We start from the raw sequence: 23488 nt of genomic DNA, 5'->3' as shown, positions 1-23488 counted from the left end.
TGACTGGTGCAGCAAGAAAATAAACATGAAGACAGAACTAAACCTATACTAACTAAACCTACATGAGGGGCAAAGGAACAAAACCCAAGAACTATAAATCACAAAGCAAAGAAGAATTAGAGAAATACAGAACTATAAGCCAAAAGACTAGTAATGATAAACCATGATGAACTCAAATATTAATAATAACACAGAACACAATACAGTGGGTCACCGACCCAGGACTGTGACAATATTCTTTTAATCATTGGTATGGGAGCAAAAACACCAAAAAGAAATACAACACAAGGTATAGAATTTCTTCAACAATGGTGGAGGTAGTCATAGATTTTAAATAAACAAAAGTACTAATATTGCTACACAAAAATACAACATCACAAGATGATGTTGTGCATTAAAGTGTAATTAAGTAAGTTTATGGAGATTAAATAAATAGCTATCAAAAGTACACACTGGTCTGAAAACAGGCTCCTATATTTGGGAGGTTGTTTTTTTTTTTAACTTTACCACAGGTCGAGCCAGTGCAACAGATTGCGAAAGATATAAGAAGTATCTGAGCTCTCCACCACTGAATGAGAAGTATTTTTTTATATTTGGTGTTGTTGTTCAGCACTTTGGTCAGCCTTGTTGTTTTTAAAAGTACTTTATAAATAAAGCACTGGTATAGTATAGTAAGTAAGGAATAATATAATGAATTGCCCGACTGGTTTCCATTTTTAAAATAAACTGTAGACAGACGTTATAAGTGAACTTTTTTTCTGCGCACTTCCTCTAACAGGTCTCTGCGCGCCCCGGATGACGCCTTCCTCTTTTACGCCGCGCGCTCCCGTCCTCTTACGCTGGGCGCTGTGACATTCCTCCCGGTCTCACGTGTTTTGTGTGTATAAAAGGGTCCCAGTCTCGCCTCATTATGTCTAGCGGGTCACCAGACAAACGGCGAAAGATGGAGTCGGCGCTGAACCAGCTGAAGAAGCACACTGTGGTGGTGGCAGACACGGGAGACTTCAACGGTAAAACCCGTTTTATCCCATGCTAACGTTAGCTGGTTAGCATGCTAACTAAGTGACAAGGAAGGATCCAGCGTTGAAGTGAATGACCGCGGCGGTGTCGATGTCATGAAGTGGGTGTGAGCATCGAAGTGACTGTGTTTAGTTAGCCAGCTAACGTTAGCTATATAACTGTTTCATGTCAGTTGGAAATTAGTTTTCCGGTTAACTACTGAAGTAGATGATCCTATTACTGGTTATTAACGTTACTTAACAGTATCTACGTACTATTAGCTGCACTAGCAAACAATGCAAACTGAATAATAGCACACCTCTCTTTTAGTCTAATAAAAATGTTGTTATCTTTATATAATAGAGTATGTGTGCGGTGTGAGCGCAAAATTGATTAGGCAAACCAAAGTTGCAGACTACTGTGTGCACACTGCCTGTGTAAGTGGTTGTAAAATCAGACTATCCTTCCTCGTTTGTCCAGTTCTTGTAACAGAGGTAAAGCTCATGTTTCTCAATAGGTCAGAATGAGGAACAGGGCTGGAAAAATATTAGATTTACACTGTGATGCAAAACCAGATGGTTCGTCGTGCACCGCCTGCGCAGTCAGGATGACACGACAGAACTGGACTCATGTTGCCAGGCATGACTCTGGAAAGCTGATACTCCCAGATCCGTATACTTTTTATTTCTTTAGCCTTTTGCTGAACTATAAACTTAGTTTATTGCCTGTAATTTAAACAAATATGTTTGTGAATGCCTCCATAATAAGAATGGGCATAACAAAAATGCTGTGCAATACAGTCCAGTCCATTTATGTTAAAATTAGAGTTTTACCAAAAATTGGTCTGTGGTGAGAACATTAAGAAGGCTTTGGCTTTAAGTATATATTAATCTGATTATCACCAGTTATTCATAGTTGTCTGTACTTTTAGATTTAATTGTACTTGGAGAAGTATGTATTTTTCCTAGTACAGTTTGCAGATGCTTTACAGCAGGAGTGTCACGTTTCACTGGTCTGTTGAGGCGACAGTTGTGATTTGATGCTATTTAAGTGAAATTGAATCGAAATGGTCTGACCCACTTTAAGATCAAAGTAGGCTGTATGTGGCCCATGCTATGAAATGGGTTTGACATCCCTGCTTTACAGGAAGAATAATGTAACCCAGCAGTTTGTACTAGCAGGAGTAAAAAAGTTGAAGAGCAAGAATTTTCCAGAAAGAAGCAGATACTTTTTGTGATCAGCTGTCTCTGTCACTCAATGCTGATATACACATGTTAATCTTAACTGCTTTGAATACCTCTGTCACTACCACCATCAATAAAAAAACAAAGATGTTTTGCAGAGGGTTGCGATAAGAGAAGTGGTCAGTCGAGATTTGCCCAACAGCTCATCTGTCTTTTATGAAATGCATTTCTCGTCTTTCACCTGTTGCAAGTTTAGACATGCGTGTTGCAAGACCAGGTCAAGCAGAAACATGTTTGCTTTCACATGAAGACATGGTGAAACACAGTTAACCAACACAGTTTTGCTTAATTTAATGAAGTGAGGGGATAAAAAGTTCTCAGCAGTGGACTAAAAGTTAGTGGAGGTTGCTCTTATGAAATTTGGCTACTTAACTAATTAGCCGGCTTGAATATTGACGTTTTAAAGGAAAACGTGCATTTTGTTAGGGTTTCTTATTGAACAAAGACTCAAAAGTTTACATAAGAAATATGTGATTTGTCTACCAGGATCAATACAGACTTTGAGTTGACATTGAGATCAAGGCAGTAATGTTTATGTATTTGCAGGTAGGTTATGGATATATGTTTAGTATACAAACGTGTCTTTATGCACACAACGTTTTAACTGACCAGTCAAATTAAACTCATTCACTGATTTAAAACAATGTTTTTATTTTCTTATCCTGTGGGTAATTAGATGTGATCTCCTGTGCTTTTAAATGTCCCTCACCTACCAAGTCATGCAAGTGCCATCATCAGTTTATTTGTAGGAACTCTGAAGTATAGTGTGTGTAAATGTAATTACACTGGCACATATACACAGTCTTGTTTATGATCAAATTTATGTCGAAACTTCACTGTATTTTACCTGCTTAAACACCTTTGGCAGTGGAAGTTTTTTGGATTCCTTTTTTTTTTATTTTTTATGTCAAACCTTAAGTATTGGGTATGTTGTCATAATCAGCAGTACTTGAGCAGTTGATGACGAGTGTCCAGTTCAGACCTGCTGACCTGTAGAAGGAGGGGGTTGAGAGATAACGTGCAACAGGACAGACACAGCCTTTGTTCTGTGGATGAAGAGTTGGCAGCTCTGACTGAACCATGCTGCTACTATTCAGTGCTGACATAAAACCCCTGTGGTGTGTGAAAAGGCCCCACCACTCATGCATTTCAAATAAAATTTCTGTCCTGTGAACTGCAACAGGTTGTTTTCTTTAAGGCCTGTAGACTGGGGCATACATTTATTATATACCTTGTGAGTTAATGTTTTGCATCAAAGACATTAGGTTCTTTTAATTTAACTTTTTTGGAATTGTAGTAAGTTGATGTTGAATATTAATTATTAGATTAGGTTTGCACAACAGCCCTGCAGTATATTGGTAACCTGTCCAGGGTGTACTCTGCTTGGCCTGGTACAATTTAATAAAGTCTTATTCAATGTAGAATATAAAAATAACAAAAATCAGTTTTCTCTTTTTTTTTTCTTTTTGGAGACTGTACATGTTTGCACAGTAGATGGCACCATCTTCTACCTGCAGGTAGCAGTATGTTGATTCAGCATGAGTGAGTTATTTTCTTGTTCTGTCAGTTCTTTTAGTCCTCTTTAACACTGATATGAATTTTAGTTGAAAATAAGGAAGATCTAAACTAGTTGTTTAGTGGGATAACCAGTCTTAACTGTGCTATTGACACACACGAATACACGTGTCCTTGTTGCAATACACTGTGTCTTTGTTGGCAGGTCCTAGCTGTTACTCCTGATGGCCTAGCTTGGAAGTTAAAATATAAATTTGTATGGCAGGTTTGGGTATTTTTAATATAGATCTGATGTGTGGAAAGGCTGGTGTTTATATAAGGTAATACATTTATTATTAAGCACAGCAGCCAAGAGTTTCTTGTCCTTCTGTTTTGCCCCATATGATCCTGAGAACATTTCCAGGTAAAATGTTTCCATAGGCCTTTAGTTTTAATTATACGTTGTAAGCTAAGGTGGTGGAATATTTAAAATTATGTTTTTTGCTTCATGTAGTATTTAGCAAACTTTATTACCATTAGATATGTATTGGCCATCAGTGGTACAGTTTGCAGGTAAGTTGGTGGATACTTTCAGTTGCATCATTATTTCCCCAGGGGTCGCCACAGTAGATGGATCCACATGTTGATTTCGAACAGATTTAAAAAACAAACACAAAATGAAAACACCACATGCTCTTCCTGACACAACTTTGATTTATCGAGGTTTGGGACCAACACCAGTACAGTAGGTTGTGCTCTCCATCCTCAGGCTATATTTTTGGGTCACCTTCTGACCTCAAACCAGGGCTCTTTCATGTGTTAGATGAATGTGTTAACCACTGTACCACAAAGGCATTGCTTTTAGTCACTCAGCAGCAGTCTTTAAAGGGCTACCAATTAGCATAGCATTATTTCAGAAGGGGCTGCGTCTGAAACACCATCCCCCCTGTGGTCAATGCTGTGTTTGTTTTGTTATGTTTCATCTGTAATTTATTATTGCAGATTAAACATATTTAAACACATGGTTGGTACTTCTCTGTACTCCTGCTTTAATCTAGCCTGGCTAACGGGGTGTTTATGTGACTGAACTGTTTTGATCTGTGTTCCAATACGGCAGCCATTGATGAATACAAGCCTCAAGATGCAACCACCAACCCATCTCTTATCCTGGCTGCTGCTAAGATGCCAGCCTACCAGCAGCTAGTGGATCAGGCCATCAAGTATGGCATGGCCAAGGGCGGGTAAGTACAGTGCACAAATGGGTCAAACACACTGTGGCTAAACTGTCCTTTAGTTAAATAGATGTTGGACTACACTGGGGGATATTTTGTGCCTCTTAGATGTCTGCACATTACACAGCTCGTCTGTGGAAGCTCTCAGGACATTCCTTAATTTACAGCAGTGAATCCAATAAAATGTGCATCTTTTCTGCTTAAACCTGATATCTGATGGATTTTTTTTTTTCTTTAATATGTTGTCGATTCATGTGGCATGGAGTTTAATTAGACATTACACACCTTAGTATTTAAAAACACCTTTCGTGCCTCTTGGAAAATATGATGGGTGATAGGAAGCGCGTTTGTCTTGTTTTCCCAAAGCTACATGGTAAACTGAAACACTGTGTGAACAGAACATGTTAAAGACATAGTAAACACCTAGACCAGTAGTCTATGATTTTACTAATGTGGACTTCTCAGCCATTGTGTAATGTGTTCTAAAATTAAACAATTTGAAGAAATGTTGATTGGTTTTCTGACTTGTTGTCATTGTAACTGAAACGTGGAGATGGTCAGCCTTTTTGTCTCTGTCTCCATTAAGATCCGAAGAGGAGCAGGTAGCAAACACCATGGACAAGCTGTTTGTGAGTTTTGGGCTTGAGATCCTCAAGAAGGTCCCAGGCAGAGTCTCAACTGAAGTGGATGCCAGGTACATGCAAACCTATAACAAAGTGCTATTAATGACACAAGATGTGAAATGTTTACTGGCTTGAGCTTTTCAAATCTACACAGTAGACAAAGAGAAACTTTAAGCAATGAGGCAAATTTCAGAGGAGTTTCAGATAAGATGCCATTCTTGCACAAAAAACCTTTTATTAGAGGGCAGCACATAAGTGTTTCCTAATATATTAGTGTCATTCAGAGCATTAGGGAACATTTAAGAGCCTGAAATTTGAGATTTTTAACCACTTGTTTTTTTTTTAACCAGCAGCTAAGTTGTGTTATTGATAATAAACAACTGGTAGAAGCTAATTAACTTTCTCTGAGAAATACAAATTGATTTAGCAAACTCTTATCATTTATGTGTTCTCTGTAAAACCAATGGGGGGGAAAAAGTACCTGAATGATTGAGCTACAGAATATGGCATTTATAGCAATCTCTTAAAAGCTGTTTAGCATTTAACTTGTTGTCACAGGAAACACAGTCGCAAAACAAATAAAGCAAAGAATACTTGCTCTTAGATTTTAAAATGCCAAACAGCTGTGTTGGTTCTCATTTATGTCACAGGCTGTCTTTTGACAAAGATGAAATGGTTGCAAAAGCCCTGAAGCTCATTGCGCTTTATGAAGAGGCAGGCATTAGCAAGGAACGCGTACTCATCAAGCTGTCATCAACATGGGAAGGAATCCAAGCTGGGAAGTGAGTATGAAGTGTGCTATACTCTCGGATGCTGCACTTGCGTATGTGTGAGTGAGTGTATTTCATTTTGAAAGCATAAAGTCTTCTAGAGAAGGAGCAGCTTTTTTTTTTTTTTTTTTTTTTTTTTTTTTTTTTTTTTTTTTTTTTTTTCAGTCCTATTACTGATAAAGAGACCCCAACATATATGAGCCCTTTAACTGACCTCAGATTAAGCACTGCTTTCCAATATTTGTTAAATGAATTATAGCAAACATGTAATGGAACATCAAAACACGTTCGCATAAAATCACAGCCGGTGTATTTCACTGGTTAGTCACGTCTGTGTTTACTTCTCCCCACAAACAGGGGCACATGCAGCATGAGTGCAATAACAGCTACTCAACAAGTGTGAAACCCAGCAAACAAACCACTATTTGCTGTTAAATCATCACATTTTGTTGTAAACCAGTGTAAAAAAGAACATGATGTAGCTTTTTACCCTGACAACATGGCTGCTCATATCTGGTGCGACAGTACCCACAGGCTAGAAAACAAAGTGAAAGAAAGAAACCCCTCAGAAGTCAGTGGGCTAAAGAACAACATGTTAGTGTTTTCATGATGAGCTTGAGCTTGGCCCTTTGAGATGATGTTTGAAACGGGAGCTGGTATAACATTGTGTGTAACTTATTTCTGTTATTAATGTGTTCTAAATAAATGTTTTTGTTTGTTTTGCTTGTTTGTTCAGGGAGCTTGAGGAGAAGCATGGTGTTCACTGCAACATGACGCTGCTGTTCTCTTTCGCTCAAGCCGTAGCCTGTGCCGAAGCAAAGGTAACACTTATATCGCCCTTCGTTGGACGCATCCTTGACTGGTATAAGGAGAATACAGATCGCAAAAGCTACGAGCCACATGAAGATCCAGGTAAAAACACTGCAGTTATCAGACGATATTGTCAATCACCAGTTTATTTGATACACATGGCTAAAACGGACTTGCAGTAAATCTTGTGTTTTACTTTATCCATTGACTGTATCATTCTGTGGTTGCTTGTGTTAGAAACGCAACAGCATCACAAAGCTATTCAGTGAAAAGAAATGTTTAATCACAACTCTGCTCGTCAGATGAGAACGGTTTGATTTGTGGATGGGTGTGCATCATATCCCTTTTTTCTGCATTATTGTATTCTCACAGTTTAAAAACAGAGCTAATAGAGATAATTTGTTTAAAAAGAGGTGTAATTAAAATAAATGAAACTTCATCGAAGCTTCTGCAAGTGGATTACAAATTACTGAAGAAAATGGTCAGAGACACAGCAGCTCACTTATAATGCATGTGTTCAGTGTTGCTTTAGCTTTGTGGCAGTGCCAGATGATATGCAGTTAGGGAAAAGCATTTATACAGGCTTTAGTAAGTTGATGAGACATCGATTAAATTATAACTTCTACAGTGACACTGTGTGACAGCTTACCTGTCTGAGGTAAAGAATGTGATTTGATGTTTGGATCGATCACCTCTGGGATAATTAATTAATGTAATTACAGTTTCTGATGTTGCAGGTGTATTGCGTGGCAGTATTGTGTAATATAATAATGAGTCAGCCATGTAGCTGAAAATTGGATTGATTGACACCATTACCTTAAAAATCAAACTGCTACAACAGTTGTATCTTGATCAATTGGTGACCTCTTCTTCTTTGGTTGTGTATTTCTTCTTCTCAGGTGTGGTGAGTGTGACCAAGATTTACAACTACTACAAGAAGTTTGGCTATAGCACTGTTGTGATGGGGGCCTCCTTTAGAAACACAGGGGAAGTGAAAGCCCTCGCAGGCTGTGACCTGCTCACAATCTCCCCCGGTCTGCTGGCAGAGCTCAGCCAGGATCACAGTGCTGTCACGGAGATGCTCAGTGTGGAGAAAGGTAGTGCTCTCTGACTTTAAAAAGATGCAGAATATTGCTCTCTGAAGTATTTTTGCCAGTTTTGTGTTAATTATGTTAGGGTGGATTAAAAAATGAGAACTTGGTCTACCCTAGATTATTGTGGTTTGAAGCTTTTAACTGGATTTTACCAAAAACATATTTTCATTTAGTTTTAAAATCATTTCTGGCTAGAGTACATTCTGTGCCACTGATGAGAACAATGTGGTTCTCACACCTGTTTAATTTACATGTAACAACAAAAACGTGTGTGCAAGACATTTCCTTGTCAACAGAAAGGGCGTTTGCTCTAAACTCTAAACTAAACTCTAGTACCACAGTCACCTTATCTAAAAACTAAACAGACCTAAAAATGCACTTTGGGTTTTTTTGGACCAGTCACAAGTCTGCCACACATCCCATCTTTTCTGGAGAGTTTCACCTAACCATTTAAAACAGATTAAAAGATCAGAAGCACAAGCACAAGCTTTCTATTGCTCTGTACAAGTAGGACTTGTTTAATTATCTTCTGGTTTATGTTTCCCCAAAACCTAGGGACACTTTCCCTAATGCAGAGAAGAGTATTCTAGATGCATCAGGACAGCTTTTGATTGAAATCTGTAAGCAGCCTTTCTCTGCTGCCACATTGAACCTGATGTTTTTGATTTTTGCAGCCAAGGCCTGTGATCTGGAGAAGGTCCACCTGGATGAGAAGACTTTCCGCTGGGAGCACAACGAGGACCGCATGGGTGTGGAGAAACTGTCTGACGGCATCCGCAAGTTTGCTGCTGACGCCGTGAAGCTGGAGACCATGATCAAAGTAAGATTGTTTGATTAAACAAATAAATATTACACATTCATTATGCTGTCTGCCTAAGCTATCTCCAAGTTATCCTTTTTCTTGATTTTATTTATTTATTTATTTATTTATTTATTTATTTTTCCTCTCTGAAGGAGAAAATTCTGAGTGTGAAGAACGGGCAGTAATTGAAACACATGTGGTGTGTCATGCCCTGTGACAAGAGGTATGAGGAATTGGGGACCAAGGCAGTTAAGAAGGTTAACTCCTTCTTAAAAGATCCAAAGCAACGGTGGGCCTTCCCCTCCTCATCTGATCAAACTCCAGAGATCCTTCTCCCAAATGAAAACCTTTCCTCTCGTGGGCTGGTACTGACCAACAAGCTTGTTTATAAAATTGTCTGATTATTAACAGAAATTTTTACCTGAAAGGAAAAATAAACAGCTTCATTGAAAAGATGTTATGAGGCTTAACCAAGTCTCTGTGAATGATGTCATGTGACTACTAGAAGGGAACATGGATGTTTGTTTTTTTGGCAAGACAGGACCATAGTTTTGGCACTAACTTTTTTTTTTTTTTTTTTTTTTTTTTTTTTTTTTTTTTTGCCCTTGACTATGTAACAATTACATTTCTACCAATCATTCCTCCTAATGTTTGATCTTTCAATAAAAAAGCATCTGTCTTCAGAGTTGTGTTATTTTGTGTGTTTGTTGTGTTATTTTTTATTTTTGGTTTTTCTCTTGCTGTATTTAATATAAAAGACTGCAGCAGGTGTCATATATACGGGGAAGGCGTACCTCATGCAGGGCACAATAATCAGAGCTTAGTCACTTCAGTTACGCTTCTCTTGGCATGCAGTAATTTTCATGTTTTCTTTAGAAGCTCTGGTTGAACCAGTTCAACTTCATTCTGTCGTTGCTCAAATTTAGTTTGCTTACATCTCAGCGCTCAAGACTGTATAGAAAGAGAATGGAGGCTGTAAGCTCCTAAGTTGGACTTTTGAAAATGAAGAGCTGACGACTGATTACGGTAAAAAAATATATCTGTTCCTTGTCTGACATTTTCATTTCAGAGTGCGCGTTTTCTATATCTGGCTTTTATTCTGTGGAGGTTTTCAGGGCAGAACTGCCTGAGTAATTGACTGGAGTTTCATTTGTTATTCACCAACATTTAGAAACCTGATACTTTTTAACAGCATACAGTTCGGAAGTTTACCTACATTCAGCATGGGCATGAATGTCATGGTTATTTGGGCTTTTAGTTAAGTTTTTGTTTCCCAGGATTGTACAAGTTACATTTTTAATCATTTTAAAAAACAGTAATTGGATGTAAAAGTTTTAATTGATTTTGGATTTTCTGTAATCAACACTGTGAAGAGCATACATATAGGCTCATAGATACACTCAGATCTTTTAAAGGTTCTCCAGTGTCTTTTGACTTGGCTAGCCCAAGAACTTTGGCTTCTCATTGTGTAAACCTTATGTAGAGGTGCTTAGAGAAATGTATATTTAGCCGGTGTAGCACATTGTAGTCTGCTGCCATGTCTCAAAGCAGTTGCATAGTGCAGTTCACTACCTGGACAAATTTGTGACTGGAAAAGACCTAAATATTTTCCACGGGACACAAGATTTAAGTTAATTGTAATGTCTTATGTTTTCATTACATACACCTGTCAATATAAAAATCAGTTCTGTTTTTTCCAAGTCAGTTTGCCTCACAATATCTTTGACAAACATGGATCCAGCTCACTGGATATATGTGGACTAAAAAGAAGAGCATACATTTTTGGACTTTTGTGTGTTTTCTCATTAGTTTTGCCTTCTTACTGACAAATAACCCTCTCAAGCACCAAAGTATGAAAATATTAGTGTATGCACAAGGAGCTGATGGGTTTCTTTGTAGTCAGCAGCATTTCTTCACATAGTGGAAAAACTGAGATGCATCTTTAAAAAAAGATTTCTGAAGATACCTCAGGGTTTAAATGTGTAGCTTAATCTTTATCCTGGAAATAAAAGAAACTTTAAAAACAAGAAAACTGTTTATTGATAGGCAATAGCTTTACTGGTCAGGCCCACTTTGAATGAAACTGGGCTCTATGTGGTCCATGATGTAAGATGAGTTGACATCTCTGATTTAGTTTCTAAAACTAGAAAATCTGTCACAGAGCCTTTTAAAAGAATGGAAATAAAGATATACACCATAATATGTTGAACTATTTCTCCAGAACAGATTTTTATCACACCATGGACTTTTAAGTACAAAAGCAATGTCCCACTTTGCACACAGACATCACAAACAAATAAAAAAAACAAAACTCCTGTCATTAGAACATTAGTGAAGCTCAGAAAAAAAGCTAAATAACGCAAGTCACTACCAGCCACTTCCCCCTCCGTGGCCACTGCCTGCAGGTATTGCTGCTTAAGAGATGACGCCGCTGCCTTTGAGCCTCCAGCTTTAGGTTCTTATTAACAATTCATGTATTAAAAACACCACCAAACCATGCTGCTCCCACCAACCATGTTTCATGTCAGGAAAGAGTTTTTGATGTGAATCTGTAGTACTGTTTTACATCCAGACATCGTGTTTTGCATTTTTGTATCGATACAAGTCATTTTTTATTACTTAATTCTTTCATTTTGTCCCACCATTCTCATTTAGGGTTTTGCACATGGTGGGCATATGTTTGCTGGCTGTTTTATACTGTTGCCACACTTTTCAGTGTTAAGAAGATTTATTCTGCTATGATGGGTGGAACCTAAGAATTTGAAATGTGTTCCTTTTTTCCATTGTATTTATTTATTTGATTGATTGCTCTATCGGGTTGTCATTTATGATTTCCAGAGGTTGTTTGCTGTTGTCCTCAGGTTCTTGTACCCCTCTCTCAGGATTACTTATTGTGATTGGTGGGGGATTCCCAAGTGCAGAAACAGCAGGTATGTCATGGTCTTTTCATTTTGATGCCACTTAAGATCATAATTATTCCACAAAAACTGCAGGTGTTTTCTAATTTGTGACTGCTAAAATGGTTTCTATTCAAGTGAGTTTTGATACGAGGTTGATGTTTCACTCTTCAACCTGTCAAACTTTTATAACGTGGTATTACACACCTTGAATTGCAGAGCTGCCAGTTACAATATCATTATTAAATCATAAATAATATAGTGAGAGATTCCGTTGTATCATCTCTCACTATCCTGTCAGATATATAACGACAGCCTTGTTTCAGAAATACAATGCGGGATCAGTGTTGGATTGACTTTAAAAGTCAAATTTACTTAAAAGTAAATCCTTGAGTGAAGTGTAGATAATTCAGGATTCAGGGCGGGGGGTTGCAGCTAATGAAAAGTGAGTTAGTGCTCTGACTCTTGACTACTTCACCTTCCTGTCTTTGTATTTGCCAAAGGTTCAGACTCGCTCCTTGCCTGAGAAGCTGAGATGCTGGACAGATTCAAAATGCATATCTTATTGCTGGGCCTGGCTCTGTTGATGCTAGGCCTGGCCTCTGACGCCTCTTCTCTTGGCCTGACTGTGCATGTTGTGCCCCTGGACAGTGATGGAGGAAAAACAGTGAGCAACATTTTCCCTCTTTAATTTTTTTTCCTAAAATCCAAGATCTCCCACACTCTCAGCTGTTCCTCATTATACATTTTTACTATCATGTTTTAGTCATGTGTTGAGATTTTCATAAACTCAAAATTATAGCAGGTAAATAATAAAAGACATTTTCCATGATTCATAAACCATATTATTTTATGCCTCAGCATTATTATTTATTAGAATTATTTATCAAAACTGTGCTTCTGTAATTTTACTTTACTAAAATTATACTTTCCTTGAAATATCCTAATGAACGTGTTTACCACTCAATTAGTTAAAACGTTTCAGGATTCACTACAAGAACGGAAAAAAAAACATTAAAATTGACATGCTTCAAAGTGAACCCTTCCCCTTCTTTCTTTATTTTAGTTGCTACTTACTTATGTGTGCAAATAATTGATTATTTTAATTCTACAAAACAAATTCAGTGTCAGTCATTGTGTAGTGTGTTAGGTCTGTTGTAATCTAGTTGGGCATTCTTCTATGCAGTCCTGTCAGCTGTGTACGTCTTAATTACTCATGGCTCCATCTATCCTCAAAAACGAACCCTTACTTTCATATAGATTTAATAGCTGAACTAAGGATAATGTTGATATTGTTGTTGTTTTTTCATAGTTGTTGTCTCCCATTGTTACATCACACTGGGCCACAAACATCCCATAAATTAGTGCTTCAACCCAAATTCAGTTATTTTTAGTTGTTTCATTCGGTTGATGGGAATTGAAGTGTAGCATCCTACTAATACTCAACATTAGTGGGTAAAATAAAAGTAACAAATACTTTATTTATCTCAAAGGGTAGGAAATTACGCTTACTAATAACTGTCAATTAATAGTCAACATACTAGTTGTGTGGGTCTCAGATTGATATTTGGTGCCTGATGAACTACATGCAAATGTTTGTAATGTTTGTTTAGTGCAGACATGAGGGAGTTTGTCTCTTTACTTCTTGCAGGTGCGGGCTCATTTCACTGTCATTGCTCCTAGTCCTTGTCCGTCTTTGTCTGAACTCTGTGCTCCAGGAGAGGACTGTCTAGTCCACACCACCCCGTTACCTTTCACTGGGACCAAACCCTCTGACTGGTGTGTCCGCCAGTGGCAGAAAACTGTCCCCAGTGACTACAGAGCTACCATCAGTTTAGGGTATGAGACCTACAATGCGAATACCCTTGACCTCAGACATGCTAAATTTTGTATATTAATTTTTACATTTTAAGTGTCAGCTCCATTTTTCATCTTTTTAAAAGAAATTTGCGCAGTCTATTTGGAAATAACTCTGAGATTATTCCAAGTGACATTGTTTTGTTTCTTAGACAACTACGGAGGACTTTTATTTGTATTTATTTTTTTTGTTCTACTAGATCAGCTTTGCATAATTTAGAGTTTTTTCTCATTTGTTGCCCCTCGCAACAAAGAATGGGTGAAGCTGGGGCTTCTATGGTCCCAGCGAGAGGTTTGTGCTTGAGATAACCACATTAGTGATATCCCACAATATCTGAAATCATAAAGCGCTAAGAGTACACAAAATCATTTAAAATTGACTATTTCAAGCAGTCTGGAGCCCAAACAAACTGACTTATGATTCTTCAGTCCTGTGCGAATCAAACCGTTTGCTATGGAGCATTGTGTTTACTATCTGTGACAAGATCAATGATGTTATTTGTTAAATTAAAGGAAGAAGCCATTAATACAGTTTTTTTTTTTTTTTTTTTTACTGTTTTAGGTCCGGAACAGAATTTTTTGTGTCTATAAATGCAGGACCAGTGATCCGGGCAAACAGCGGGAGACTCAACCACCCTGCTTTTGTGGCTCTCCCTCCTCCTCTAAGGTAGTGTAAACACCTACTCTCTGCTCTCCTTCCTCCCGACTCCTGTATTCAGACATGAGCTGAATTTGTGTTAATTAAATTAAGGACATTTAAGCTGTCATAAAGAGATATAAGCTACATATATCTGAACAAAGAGCCATACAAGATTTTACATGAAATAGATTTTTAAAATGTCACTTGGTTATTCGGATGATTTAAATCTGAGTGTAATCTTTATTTTTTTGTTAAAAAGTCCATGTAAAATCAGAGTGAAGCCTGAGTCTGCAGGTTTATGCGATCAGTTTCCGCTGATTTGTTTATCTGTTACTCATGCTCACCACTCGCAGTGGCTTTTTCAGCTCCAAAAGCCAGCTGTTGCTGGAGGCCAAGTTTAAGATCAAAGAGGCAACACTTCGAGAGCTTATTGACGTCAGCCAAAGTCTTTGCTTCTCAAAGACTTCTTCAGAGTGATGCCTTGCCCTTCAGCTGTACAGACTGCACCAAATCCACTTTCATTTTTGTTTTCTCTCTTGTTGTGATTTATGATTCAAGAAGCTGATTATCTCTTTGTCTGCATGCCACCAAACAGGGCCCGTGTGAACTGTCCTCACGACTTCCATCTGTCAGTGAAAGACTTGGATGGGGACAAGGTCCGATGTCGATTTGCCAGTTCTGACAAGGGAGAGTGTGTCAGCTGCACCCAGCACTCTTTCATAGAGCTGGATGGGGTGAGTTGTATTTCACGAGTTCAAGGCTTTATTATTGTAGGCACTGAAATCTATTTTATTCTTAATTAAAAACATATTTTACTATTTTAAAGATGATTACAATTAAACATAAGTGCGGATTAGACTAACATAAATATTTAAATATGTTCAGCACCAACCAACACCCAACCCACTCCATCTTTGGGGTTTCATCAAGACAGAAATCTGGCGTAAAACTCTGCCAAATCAGACATGTGGAAATACCTGCTGTGGTGAATGATGTGTCTTAAATTTGTGAAGAAAACCCCCCAAAAACCAGGGAAAAAAAGCAAATCTCAGCTTGGGTGAAAAAAGAAAGGCTAGATACAAAGAGGTTGCAGGTGAGCTGGGAGGAGCTGTAGGTCACATACTGGCAAGGGGAAAGTAAACAGCAGGGAGTGTTAGACTGAAATAACAAAAGCACAGTGTACACAGTGAAAGAACAAAACATGTAACTATGACAGTGACGTAGAGCATAAAAGTATAAAGGAGCTTAAAATTTAAACACAGTAATAAAATATTTTACATCCTTGCTCTTTAACAGAATGTTATCTATTGCTTCCTTTACCCAAAGTAATCTACCTCCTCTCACCAATGAGAATCTGGAATTCTCATTGCCCATAATGTCAAAGCTATTCTACGGCTGAAGCGTGTTGAAGACATCAGGTCACTCTGTACTAGCAGAAGTCTGCCTTTCCAGTAATCACATTCCAGTTAATTTGGAAGTGCAACTGAATTCTCTTTGGTCTTTGATCAGTGAAATGGTTTCCAAAGTAAAAACTTGTTTGGTTTAGCCATAATTTGCTTAGTTAAAAGCACCATTGTGTAATATCGTTTGCATACAGTCTGGAAACAAGTTTAACCACTCAGTTTTTTTTGTTGTTTGTTTGTTTTTTTGCCTTGTATTGATGTCATTTACAGTCAAACATTGCCCACACATACCATTGTGGAACTTGTTCATCTCTGTTGTTGACATTGTTTCATTCTTTTACCAGGAGAAATGCATTTTGTCCTTCACTGGACAGGCACCTGCAGGACAGTATTTTATTTACCTGATGGTGGAGGACCTGATTCCTTCGCCCAGAGTAAACCATGCCACAGATCTGCCCCTCAGCTCTGTCCCTGTCCATCTCTCTCTAACTGGTGAGGCTGACAATCGCTTAGATGACATTTTGGTTCAAGTATAGAGAATAATAATTGCGCTTTCTCTCATCATCTGCCAAAATGAAAATAATAATTTTACCAGATTAATAATAACTTATAGCATAATGTAATAAATGGTTTCATTTTGTCTTTCCAGTGGAAGAGTCATATTTTAGTTGCTCTGATGAACCAGTGGCCATAGACAGGACCCCAAAAGATGACTCTGTGCTGTTTCTTCTGCCGTACCAGGAGGAGAAAATCAACACTGACTATAGGTCGGAGGAGGAGAGGTGAGTCCTGGTGGCTCTTCCTTTGCCATCCCTCCCACTGCTTTTTAAACATCCCAACATGGTTTATTCTTTTATTTTCTGTTGCTGTTGCTGCGTTTTTGCTGCTTATGCATGTATAGGAATGTGCATATGTACAAATATACTTGTATAGAAAAGTTATATAAGAGTCTGCTTGTGTGTGCATATATATGGATGTCTGTGAAGGTTCTCAGTCATCCAGGTCATCGTAGTCAAAGGAGCTTGCAAAGAAAAGCGTCTGGACTTCTTTAAGTTGCTTGAAGACGTTTCACCTCTCATCCGAGAAGCTTCTTCACTTCTAAGGTCAAATGGCGGAGAGTCCCAGATTAAATCTAGGACTCTGGTGGGGAGTGTTAATATAATGGTTTGGTCAAATGAAATTCATTCAGTTGGTATATATTCTATTTGTACCAAGTGGATTTTCTTACATTTCATTTTATATATTTCCGTTGCATTTTACTAAAAAAATATATTCCTTCCTGTTTATTGAGGGTTGCGAGGGTGAAGAATTATTGTGCCTGTGTGGCTTTGCAAGAAGTGCGAGAGGTGTGAAGTATTTTTAGGTGAATCAAACATTATTAAAGGTTTCTCTCAATATTTACAGTGTTTTAGAGTTTGCCGTGGTTGGGCCCCCTGACCTCTACAGGACTGGCTTCACATCAGTCGGCCCCCTGGCCACTATGGCCATGGCCTGGATCCGCTCTGAAAACAACCTGACTCATCTGTTGCCCATCTGCTTTGCTGCAAATACCAAGAGGTCAGCTGATGCTTTATTAAACCTGTATTTATACATTTGCATATATGCGCTTCAGATGAACCTGTCTGATCTGAATGTTTTATCCTGTCAGTTTACAGTCAGAGCCAAGATGTGTGTGGCTATACCAAAGTAAGAGCTTGCTTAGAAATATCTGGCAAAACAACTTCTTTCTTTACAGCAGGGTTTTATCTGAAAATACTCACTGCTTACATGTTCCTTTTCAAACTTTTTCAGGGGAAACCAGAACATTACCTGCTGGAACAGGTAGAAATTCAGGTCTTGTGTGTGAGATTCAGGTGATTTCGAGTGTGATAAGTGTGGGTGCGTGAGTTATTATCAATAATTAACCTTCTGCTCCTGGTCAGAACTGAAGTGTGAGAAGACAGAGATGACTCTGGTGCTCCCCATCACCTCGCTCACAAACATCAACCTTGCCGAACTCCAGCTTAACAGCCCCACCTGCCCCGTCAACTACAACAACACACATGTGACTGCAACCATCTCCTTGGACGGCTGTGGCACAAAGACTGTGGTAAAATACTACGCAATTATGTCTTCCTTTACTTTTTTGGTAGCTGTGGCTTTCTTCTTTTATTTTAATATGAAAGGCTTTTATTCAAGAAAGGAATCACAGCAGTATTTAAAGAGCAGCTTAACGTAAACTGAAACTCTTGTCTTTGCTGACACCATGTGGTTTCCTTTCTCCTTGTATAGATGTGTTTCAGGAGTCTTTAGAAAGCAGTTTTAACTAAGTAACGAATCAATAACTATGAACTATGAGTTGATGAATATCAAAATGGTGAAATAAAGCTTAGCTGAATTAGCTCAGTCAGCTCTGAGAATGTTCACTCTGAGTTAAGCTTGTAAGAAGAGTTCAGAGATTTAGGCTCAAACATGCAGCCTAAGGGCTGTAGCCTTGTGATTGTACCTCCGTATGGACTGAATCAAATGTAAGACATTAAACAGTCATATCATTCAGTAACAATTCCAGCGTAATGTAGCTTTAACCCCCAGCAGATTGCTCTTTCAGCACACATAAATGTCCTCTAGCCTAATATATATTGCCTACTGGACTTGACCTCTGTTCAGCTAAAAGAAAAAGAATTTGCCTCCATCTATCAAGACACATCCATGCTGTGTAATATTAGTGCTGTAAGGCTGGATAATGCTGTTCAGTGAAATTATAGTGGGATAAAAAAAGAAGGCTGTAAAGTTTAATTAAGTAGTCATCAGAGAATAAGAGAAATCCTTCTCATGTTTGCTTCAGGCTATAAAGGAGGGAGACGATATGTAAAAACTGAGGTGTTAAAATAAACTTTCCAGCGAGCAGTGTCACAGAGTCACCTGCAGTAGACCAAGAGTTTAACTTATCTGTCTTTTCTTAAAAAAATAATTTCCCTTATTTGAAGCTCTGTCATCTGGTTACACAGAAGATGAAACTTATTGGAAACCTTTTATTCAAAATAGATTTTCTGGCCTTATATTAAAAATGATTTCTCAAACGATAAGATATTTTGCAGTGATAGATTATTTGTTTGGATTTTCATTTTCTCTTTTCTCATTCTCAATTTTTCCCAGCACTCGGGCCCAGAGCTGGTTTACACCAACACCTTGAAAACCGTGCGTCCCTACTCTATGATTAGCCGCCAGCCCTTACTTATCCTGCCTTTGGCCTGCCGCATCCCAGGAGTCCAGGTCAAGGGCCCAAATGCTTCAATTGAGATGCCCACAGAGAAAGAGACCTTTGGTGAGTTTCGTGTTTGGATTGAATTTTACCTCCCAGGAACAGGGCCCCTGGCACAATTCACCAGAAATCCCACGTTTCGCTCTAACGTCAACTCACCACAAAGAGTGCGTAGAGCTGTTGACTCGGAAACAGGAAGCAACTCCAGTAACAGTACCAGTGTAAGTGAAGAAAGTGGATCCAGGATCAAACAACTGGACCTCTACGTCAGGTCCAATTGCAGTGTGGTTCGAGCCGAGATGATAGTAAACGACTGCATCGAGTCTGAGACTGAGGACTTTGCAATAAGCCGTCCTATTCTAGAACAAGGGTCAGTAACATTCAGCTTGTGTCCTGTCATTTTTTCAAAGTTACCACTTTGGAGAGGACAGATGCTCTTAGAAAATCTTCTCAAAGAAATGTTGTTTTCAGTACATGAAGCATATCATACAAACTGAAATAGCAGTCGCATTTCTCTCTTTCAGGTGCTTGGCATCCAGCAACACCTTAGAGATTATTACTACCCAAAATAATTCCAGGGTTTACCGCCTTGATTTGAGTACAATACAGACCAATGGAACAACTGTAAGTGATGTCATATAACACACACATAAGCATAAGTGTCACTTTGCTGTACTCTTTCTGTGTACCAAAGGCTTGTTTCAAATAAAAGTTGAAACTGAGAAAGAAATCATTTTGACCAGCAAAATACAAAAAGTATTCAGGGTCATTCAATGTCAATTCATCAAATCAATGTTAAAGATACATTTCTTAAACGGCATTATGCAAAATTTCAGCATTACTGTGGCTGTTTTAGACAATTTTCTAAAAACTACTTGAGTTAGCTTTTTTCACAATTTCTGTCTCTAAGAACACTTAGGAACGCAGCTCAAGCTAGGAGAGCATGAAGGATGCTTGAAGTCCCTTAAATATTTGGATGTCTGATCTCCGACAGCTGATTTGTATTCCAGCAGAAACCACCGTTTTGTACACAGGGGGTGATATTTTGTTTACAACTAGTCAGATACAAGGAGGATGATATTATTTAGTGCAGTTCAAGTCAGGTGAAAGGATCTAGCTCAAGTAGTTTTCTAGATAATTGAATTTTAAAAAGGGGGCTTCACAAAAACGGTGCTAGAAAAACATTTAAAACAGCCCTGGTGTTTTCCCTTCAAATACTTATCTGAGAGCAATAGTGGCATGATGTTTTTCATGATTCCTATTAAGAGTGTATTTTTGCCCTCAGTTTTGTTTTCAAACAAATTTGTGATGGTCGAGTGGGAAGTTGACAAATGAGGTGCTCCTTAAAAGTGATGCAAGCCCCTGTGAGTTTTGTAGTGTGTTGTAGCCACGGGAGTCATAATAACTCATAATAACTGTTTACTTAATTAACAGTTCTAGCATTTGAAAAATGAATTTTACAAGCTTTCCAAAAAACATTGTGTTTAAATTAAAATTACGATTTATTTTTATGTATGTTTTACCTTATTTATGTTTTAAAATAAAGTTGATATTTTTAGTTTGGAAGCCAGTTTTAGGGAAATCCCTACAATTTTTCTCCTGTTCAGTTGCACATATGCTGTTTTCCGCTTTTTTAAATTTATTACATTCTCAGATGCAAAAATAAACAAATAAATAAATAAAAATTAAATGTTGGTGTAGCTGGTTCTATCCCACTGGGCCAAACAGATTTCCATGAGACTTTGTTTTATGTAGCTAGCACCATCATCTGCTCAATGTTTGAACAATATGTTGATTAGTTACCAAATACCTCTAAAGCAAATTGCAGATTTTAAATTAATTTTACTAATCAGTAAGTGCTATCAAGCATGCTATGGAAATGTACTGACCACTGCACACATCATGTGTGGTGGCTGGCTTGTTCTGAGCAATTTGTCTTGATTGTGCTTTAGAATTGTTCCAGTATTAATGCTTCGTAAACAGCTGTAGTGCTCTATGTGGCGATAGTGTGAAATACTTTAATCTGAACACTGCTAAGTGTGGCTTTTTGTGTTTACAGCTGTATGTCCAGTGCACAGTCAATCTGTGCATTACCACCATGCCCTCTCTGTTGTGCCCAAATCTATGTACCAGCTCCAGGAGTCAGAGCACCCTGGTTGGCAGTGTGTTCACCAGCAGCTACACAGTCAAATCAGGACCTGTGAGCCTTGTGCTCACCACTCCTGCTCCAACCACAACAGCCGTGGCAAACACAACAACCGCAGCAAATACAACAAGTACTAATGTAACAACCGCTACTACAGCCACAGTTACAACTACTCGTACAACCAATACTGCAAGTACATCAGCAACTCCAGCTGTTACAGCTGCAACTACTGCAACCAGTATCACAACCAATACTGCAAGTACATCAGCAACTCCAGCTGTTACAGCTGCAACTACTACAGCTGTCCATAACACCGCAGGAAGTGGTAAGACAATTTATTTTAAACAAGACTTAACCTCTCCTCTGTTTTTAAACATTAATTCACTAACATGTAAAAGACAATATTAATGAAAATAAAAGTCAGTTTTAACCTTTTGGGTTTCCTGCAACAGTGGTTTTGATTTTCAGGAAAGTAATGAGCAGTGGCTTATTTCAGGGCCACTGGCTTATTCATTCCTGGCCAGGTGCCTAAATATAAGCAAATTAAAACATGTAGGTCACACTCAAGTCAAAGATGACAAAAGTGCTTTACAGGCTATGCAAATTATACATTTAATTAAGCGTTGGTCAACTTTTAATATTTCCATCGTTTTTAATACATTTAATTAAGAAAATGTAAATGTTCCTGTGTCTGAAGTACTTTGGGTCAACTTCTGTTGTTTAAATGTGCTACAGGCTCTAAATAAAAAAAGTGTGAGAGTCAACATAAAAAGATTTTAAAGTTTTTCAAGTTGCATGTTTGATGTACATTTTTTCATTTCCATAAAACAGTTCAGTGGGCTGCATACTGAACTTGAAGGATAGAAACAAAGTATCGATCCTATCACACTAGTGTCAACCTTACACCGATACAAGTGTTGGAATCAATACTATCAATATTTTTGATTGATCCGCCCCTCTCTACCTTCTTTAAGGAGTCCCAAAGAGATTTGTATCCCTTCCAAGTGTCAAACTGGTGATCTTTCACTTGTTAGGCAAATGTGTAAAATATTACCATATTCAATTATATAATCTTGCTTTTAATGTTTAAATGTTAATAAGTGCACAGTGTTAACTGTAAACTTAACTCACTGACCTCATCTCTCTTCCACTGCAGCTCCATATCAGGCCTCATCTCTGGCAACAGGAGTGATTTTGACAACTTTCAGCATATTTCTTCAGAAAATGCTCCTTTGCTGATCCTGCATCTGGAGTTATCTGTCACATTAGGGAGCACCTCATTCGTTTCCTTTGGACATTTAGAGATAGAATCACACAAATGATTCCAGTGTGTATTTTGAGCTGTTTCAGATTCCCACATTAAAGTGAGATCACACAAAATACTGTCAAAGGGAAAAGAAATAGATTGCATAGAATTTTCTTAATTCCTCTATCCTCTATCTATGTTTTTAGAGTAACATAAATATGTTGCTAAGTAGTTATTATTATTAACCATGTTTCTAATAATTTTTCCTTTTTACAGTTCTATTTTATTAATCTATTATAAGGCCTTTCAACTGTGTTTGTTTGCCAATATGAATAAAGCATGAATTATTATTTGATGAAAGCTGTACTGGTATTGGATCGATTTCCTAGCTGTTGTAGGAGATTTTGTGAAAAGAAGCCACTTTTTTCCCCTTAATCAATCTCTACTGATGCCAAAGAAAAATAGAAAAAAAAATTTTTTTCCAGGAGCACTAATCAAGGTCCTAGGTCTAATAATAAGATCAGTGGTATTAGAAAAATCTCCAGGGTGGTTTTAACAATGAGGCAGAGAACAGCAAGTAGGAGGGTTATACAGGTATTTTAATTGTGAGTATGTAAATATGTCCTCATCCTTGGAGATCAGTATGTGCAATTAAATTATTTAGCTCTAAGGTACACTTACTAGCCATATCTTATTTTATCAACACATGTGTGGTGTCATATCAGAATCAGTTGTAGAATAATACTGCCTAAATAAAATAATAAAATAAGCCTAAATATCAGTGCAAATAAATACTTATTAAATGCACTAACTGTATACGTTAGTCATTGTAACTGACAAGAAAGTTACTGAGCTTATCTGTTGAATTCAGTATATTGTGCCGTACACGTAATGCCATGGAAGGCGTGCTGCCGTCCATGGCATGCTGATGACCCTGCACTTGGCATGACCATAGACGCCTTTAACCAAAGGTATGGTACAGGCCTGGCC

General features: G+C 38.0%; 2 protein-coding genes across 4 annotated transcripts; both read left to right on the top strand.

The window, feature by feature from the left end:
- Positions 1 to 817: 817 nt before the first annotated feature.
- Positions 818 to 9671, top strand: taldo1 (transaldolase 1). Its single transcript, XM_085406534.1, has 8 exons — positions 818 to 1010; positions 4855 to 4978; positions 5556 to 5663; positions 6243 to 6374; positions 7099 to 7274; positions 8072 to 8269; positions 8941 to 9086; positions 9221 to 9671. Exons 1-8 carry the CDS (start codon positions 911 to 913, stop codon positions 9251 to 9253), a joined length of 1017 nt encoding a protein of 338 aa, XP_085262660.1. The 5' UTR covers positions 818 to 910; the 3' UTR covers positions 9254 to 9671.
- Positions 9672 to 9737: 66 nt separating this feature from the next.
- On the top strand, positions 9738 to 22862 carry LOC146679021 (uncharacterized). 3 transcript variants are annotated; one of them, XM_085406521.1, is made up of 16 exons: positions 9738 to 10094; positions 11951 to 11998; positions 12469 to 12632; positions 13617 to 13804; positions 14385 to 14489; positions 15058 to 15196; positions 16210 to 16357; positions 16515 to 16647; positions 17270 to 17422; positions 17514 to 17551; positions 17657 to 17686; positions 17788 to 17954; positions 19001 to 19476; positions 19631 to 19730; positions 21166 to 21577; positions 22409 to 22862. In XM_085406521.1, exons 3-16 carry the CDS (start codon positions 12501 to 12503, stop codon positions 22489 to 22491), a joined length of 2304 nt encoding a protein of 767 aa, XP_085262647.1. In that variant the 5' UTR covers positions 9738 to 10094; positions 11951 to 11998; positions 12469 to 12500; the 3' UTR covers positions 22492 to 22862. The 3 variants fall into 3 exon arrangements, with proteins under 3 accessions (XP_085262647.1, XP_085262639.1, XP_085262631.1); XM_085406513.1 differs by having other exon boundaries at positions 11930 to 11998; XM_085406505.1 differs by having other exon boundaries at positions 11907 to 11998.
- The last annotated feature ends 626 nt before the right edge of the window (positions 22863 to 23488 follow it).

This window comes from Rhamphochromis longiceps, linkage group LG1, assembly GCF_057381845.1.
Source record: "Rhamphochromis longiceps isolate RC_006_pf linkage group LG1, R_longiceps_female_GT1.1, whole genome shotgun sequence".
NCBI classification, from domain to species: Eukaryota; Metazoa; Chordata; class Actinopteri; order Cichliformes; family Cichlidae; genus Rhamphochromis; species Rhamphochromis longiceps.
Note: the sequence above shows the minus strand (reverse complement) of the source record. Positions and strands in the feature narration are given on the sequence as shown.

What these genes read in the sequence shown, in the direction of transcription:
- taldo1 (XM_085406534.1), top strand. Translation starts at nt 911, where the DNA reads ATGTCTAGCGGGTCACCAGACAAACGGCGAAAGATGGAGTCGGCGCTG. An exon ending in AGACACGGGAGACTTCAACG is followed by an intron (nt 1,011 to 4,854) that starts GTAAAACCCGTT and finishes CCAATACGGCAG; the next exon opens with CCATTGATGAATACAAGCCT. An exon ending in GAAGGAATCCAAGCTGGGAA is followed by an intron (nt 6,375 to 7,098) that starts GTGAGTATGAAG and finishes TTGTTTGTTCAG; the next exon opens with GGAGCTTGAGGAGAAGCATG.
- LOC146679021 (XM_085406521.1), top strand. Translation starts at nt 12,501, where the DNA reads ATGCTGGACAGATTCAAAATGCATATCTTATTGCTGGGCCTGGCTCTG. An exon ending in CTTTCATAGAGCTGGATGGG is followed by an intron (nt 15,197 to 16,209) that starts GTGAGTTGTATT and finishes TTCTTTTACCAG; the next exon opens with GAGAAATGCATTTTGTCCTT. An exon ending in TATAGGTCGGAGGAGGAGAG is followed by an intron (nt 16,648 to 17,269) that starts GTGAGTCCTGGT and finishes CAATATTTACAG; the next exon opens with TGTTTTAGAGTTTGCCGTGG.